The 4,638-nt window shown below is 36.1% G+C and overlaps 1 protein-coding gene across 1 annotated transcript; it reads left to right on the top strand.

The window, feature by feature from the left end:
• Positions 1-432: 432 nt before the first annotated feature.
• LOC149727827 (nucleolar protein 56-like) lies at positions 433-2,410 on the top strand. Its single transcript, XM_089888819.1, has one exon. The coding sequence runs from the start codon at positions 532-534 to the stop codon at positions 2,224-2,226; it is 1,695 nt and encodes a 564-aa protein (XP_089744945.1). The 5' UTR covers positions 433-531; the 3' UTR covers positions 2,227-2,410.
• The last annotated feature ends 2,228 nt before the right edge of the window (positions 2,411-4,638 follow it).

Consider the following 4,638-nt stretch of genomic DNA (forward strand, 5'->3'; position numbering starts at 1 on the left):
TGTATTACTACGCTGTAAATATATATTTATATCTTCGTCAATTTAAAGCCAAATTGGTACACAATACACAGCCCACTTTGTAAGGAACTTCGGCAACCTTAGGCATGTGACGTCATAGGATGTTTAAGTTTGACAAAATCCAATCACTGCTGTTAAAGTTAGAAAAACAACTCAAAAACAAAATAATTTAATAATAAATATTAAAATATTATAAAGTGAATATGTGGTTGCAACACAGTTTAAACTACGGAGTGTGTGATGTGCGGTGAAAATGTTTTTTGGCTGAACCCGTTGGGCAGAACTAAGATTTCTATGGCAGAACACCACATGTAGAAATTTTCTTGCACGCTGTCTTCGCTTTTAGTAAGTTTTAAGTTCTGTTTTTGCAGAGGCGAGGATTTCTAGCGTATATATTTAACGCAATAGTTGTTTCATTTTAATTTATATGTTATTTATATCGTAACAGGTAGATTGTCATCCAAAAAATATAGAAATTTACTGGGTTTAATTTCGCCAGAAAACTTATAGAATATGGCTCCCCAGCTGTATGTGTTATACGAACATGCTGCTGGTTATGCTTTATTCTTCGTTAAAGAAGTTGAAGATATTGGATCACTCTTACCTACAGTAGAGAAGGCTGTTCTAGACTTTACATTGTTTGCAAGCACTGTAAAGTTGGTTTCATTTCTTCCATTTAAATCTGGAACAAACGCCTTGGACAATGTCAATGCTGTTTCTGAAGGTATCGTTCATGAAGATCTTAAAGTATTTCTTTCATCAAACATACCAAAGTTGCAGAAAGGTGAAGTTCTTCTTGGAATAAACGACACCAGGATTTCTGGAACCATTCAAGAAGAGACTGGAATTCGTTGCACAACAAGCGACGCAGTGACAGAAATTCTTCGTGGATTGCGTTTGCATTTCCCAAACATGGTCAAAGGCTTGACCATGCAAGGTGAAGCTAAGGCACAGCTGGGTTTGGGACACAGCTACTCTCGAGCTAAAGTTAAGTTCAACGTGAATAGGTCAGACAACATGATCATACAGAGCATTGCATTGTTGGACCAACTGGATAAAGATATCAACACATTCTCTATGAGGGTGAAGGAGTGGTATTCTTATCACTTCCCAGAGTTGGTGAAAATATCGAGTGACAACTTCATGTATTGTCGTCTTGTTAAGGCAATTGGTAATCGTAAAGCTATGGCGGAAAATATTGAAGAACAACTGGAAGAAATTACCATGGATTCAGCGAAAGCACAGGGTATTATTTCAGCCTCAAAGATGTCAATGGGAATGGATGTTTCTCCAATTGATTTAATTAACATAGAATCATTTTGTAGCAGAGTCATATCTTTGACCAACTACAAAAAAGGCCTAGTTGAATATCTGCACAAAAGAATGCAGTCTGTTGCACCGAATCTTTCAACGCTGATTGGTGATGTGGTTGGGGCAAGACTGATTTCACATGCTGGAAGTCTGACAAATTTGGCCAAATATCCAGCTTCTACTGTTCAAATATTGGGTGCAGAGAAAGCCCTATTTAGGGCATTGAAACAGAAAGGCAACACACCAAAGTATGGTTTGATCTTCCATTCAACTTTTATTGGCAGAGCTGGCGCAAAGAACAAAGGAAGAATATCTCGCTATCTGGCTAACAAATGCTCCATTGCTTCACGTATCGACTGCTTCACAGAACATCCAAACTCAGTATTTGGAGAGAAACTGAAGGATCAAGTTGAAGAGCGACTCAAGTTCTATGAAAGTGGAGAAGCGCCACGGAAGAACTGCGAAGTGATGAAAGAAGCAGTGATCGAGTCAGAGGCTTTGATTAAAGCAGAAGTTGAGGCTGTGGCGGAGGAAGCTAAGAAAACAAAGAGCAAAAAGAAGAAGAGAAAATCGGAACCAGTTGATCTGACAGAAGAGCCAGAAGCAAAGAAGGTTCTTACTGAAAATAATCAGAAAAGTGCAAAAAAGAAGAAGGCAAAGAAGCAACCAGTCGATGATGAGGATGTAAAGGAAGTTGAACCGGAACAGATGGAAGTAGATACGCCTAAAAAGAAGAAAAAGAAAAAGCAGAAAGAAGAGGAAGCTGCCACCGAAGAGGAAAATGAACCAAAATCAGCCAAGAAGAAAAAGAAAAAGACGAAAGAAATTGATGCAGTGGAAAATACAGAAGTTGAGTTGGTTTTGAAAAAGAAAAAGAAGAAAAAAGTAGTGGGATAATCGGAAAAGGTGGATAAGATTTTAAAAGAAAATTTTTATCATGAAACAAATAAAAACACAAATTTTCCGTTTTGTACTTTGATATCAATTTTAAATCACTGCCTAAGTTAAAGATTGTGTTGAACTTTGATGGTAACGGGGTTGTAATACATACTGTAAATAAATGAGTGTTTTTTACACGTAACAGTGGTTATGTGCAAAATTGCAAATATTATAAAATTAAAAACTATTAGTAATATTTTCATGCAGTAAGTAACCTACTTGGGATTGGTGTTCTGTTGTGCTCAGCTAGTAAACGCAATAGTTTTCAGGTTAAATTTGATTCAAATTATGCGTGACATCTTGTTAAAACGCTTAAACTAAGATTGGTAGATTCCCTGTGGACCTTGGGAGCACAAAGTAAAAATGTCATTATAGTAGAAAGGGTTAGACAGAACGATTTTAAGAGTTAGTTAAACAGTAGCGATTTTAAAGAGCACAATTCTCTATAATTCCACAAGCAGTCACTTACGTATCCATGAGTGGTGTGGCAACTTCCGACCTGGAAACACGGGTGTTCTATAATTTAATGTACCCCAGTCCCTCTTGCGAGTTACCACGAACGTTATTTCATGTGTGAACAGTGTTGTATGGCTGCCAATATGAATAACGTATTACCATTTTGTACGACTGCCTCTAATCCGGAGATAATGGTGGATTCAAGGTTCGTCGCTGAAATCGTTTGAAACATAAGCGTACCCGTGTTACGCGACCATTGTTTTCCAAGGATGAAGCAAGGTACATTCATTCATTAATAATGTTAATTCTGGCTGAGAATTTTCCGTTTTTTCCAAGGACACATATCCTCTCACCTAGAATGGCCACACCATCCAATTTTCAATGAGGTTTACCAACCACTGCGTTAGGACAACGGGGTGTCATATGGGTACAAGATGTTAACATTTCGTCACAAAAATCTGCTGCATATAACCTTTGTATATGTGCTCTCAAGTAATGCAGAACCTTCCTCTTTATAAACTTGAAAAACAATAATGTTTTTTAAATATTAACTACGCCGTCACTGTGCGAGGTTAAGTAATCAAACATACACAAGCACTTGAGTCCAAGTATGTTAATTAACTGGAAAACTTAAAACAAATATGAAAAGAATGTTTTCAGCTAAGTTCTTACATAAGCTATGCAAAGATTTGGGTGTCAGTCACATAATGTTTTAACTTTACGCTGTACCATCCCTAAATGTAAAATAGGTTCCTTCTTCAAATATAGCAAAACTATCACGTTCGTGTTAAACAGCCTATTAACTGAACGGCGAAATCAATCGTTCTTTAAGGTGTCACATGCATCATAATCACAACAGATGCATACCGTACTTTACTCATCGAGTCGGGAATTCGTTGTATTAGGGCGTGTTTCAGGTGTTAACGTTACTCCTACTACAATCGATTTCCTTCGCAGGTCACACAAAACGCTTCACTTGATATCATGTTAAAACTTCGGACCGTGACCAACCAGAAAAGCGTCAAACAAACGTCCATAACAATTTGAATAGATTGAGCCCATCTCCTATGACACGTTTCGATTGAAGTATTGCCACACAGAACCAAATATGTTTAACAATATCACTCGCAAAAGAAGTGATATTCTTACCACAGCACAACTTACAACACGATGCCCACTGATCCAGAACAGATCACGTGACTATTCCATGTTGTTTACAAGATAACCAGTTCAGCCTTGTTTCTGTTCCGTTGACCTATACACATTCTTCGTTGTATTGTCGTAGTAATAAAAACGCTGCCAACAGATAAGTACTGCAGAGTGTATATTCTACATACTAAGTACTTACTACAGATATTTATAAGGTTTTATATAGCGAAACAAAAGCTGAATTAGCGCATAATAAAGTCATAGTGACCTAGTAGCGCCGCTGTCTTGGCGTAAAAATGGTACTACGAGTAAACAAGGTTACAAATCGAATATGTTCGTACAGATTAACATTATTTCAACCTGTTGTTTGTACGATATAAAGCTAAATCTTTGTAAATAGTAAAAGTTTTTAGTCAATTTTACATATTAGATTTCTAGAAAACGGTGCATATTTTTCCAGAAAATGACAGTTGTTTTTATACATGTCTTCTTATTGAGATTATATAGACTATTTAAGAAATACTTCATTATGGCAAAATACATTAACTGATTGTTATAAATTTGTTACCCTATTACATTAACTAAAGGGATTCTTGTATTATTATGAATGGATGGAATGTCTACGTTTTTCTTTCATATACTCTACATTTTCCATAATCCATAAAATCCAAAAATTATGTGGTTATAATGGTTATAATTTCAATTATTAACAAAATATGTGTATGTCTAATATATATGGATATATTATATATATATATATCAAAA

The sequence above is a fragment of the Ciona robusta genome, chromosome 11 (genome assembly GCF_009617815.1).
Source record: "Ciona robusta chromosome 11, ASM961781v2".
Classification (NCBI taxonomy): Eukaryota; Metazoa; Chordata; class Ascidiacea; order Phlebobranchia; family Cionidae; genus Ciona; species Ciona robusta.

Excerpts from the sequence above, each read along its gene's own strand:
- LOC149727827 (XM_089888819.1), top strand. The coding sequence starts at position 532 with ATGGCTCCCCAGCTGTATGTGTTATACGAACATGCTGCTGGTTATGCT.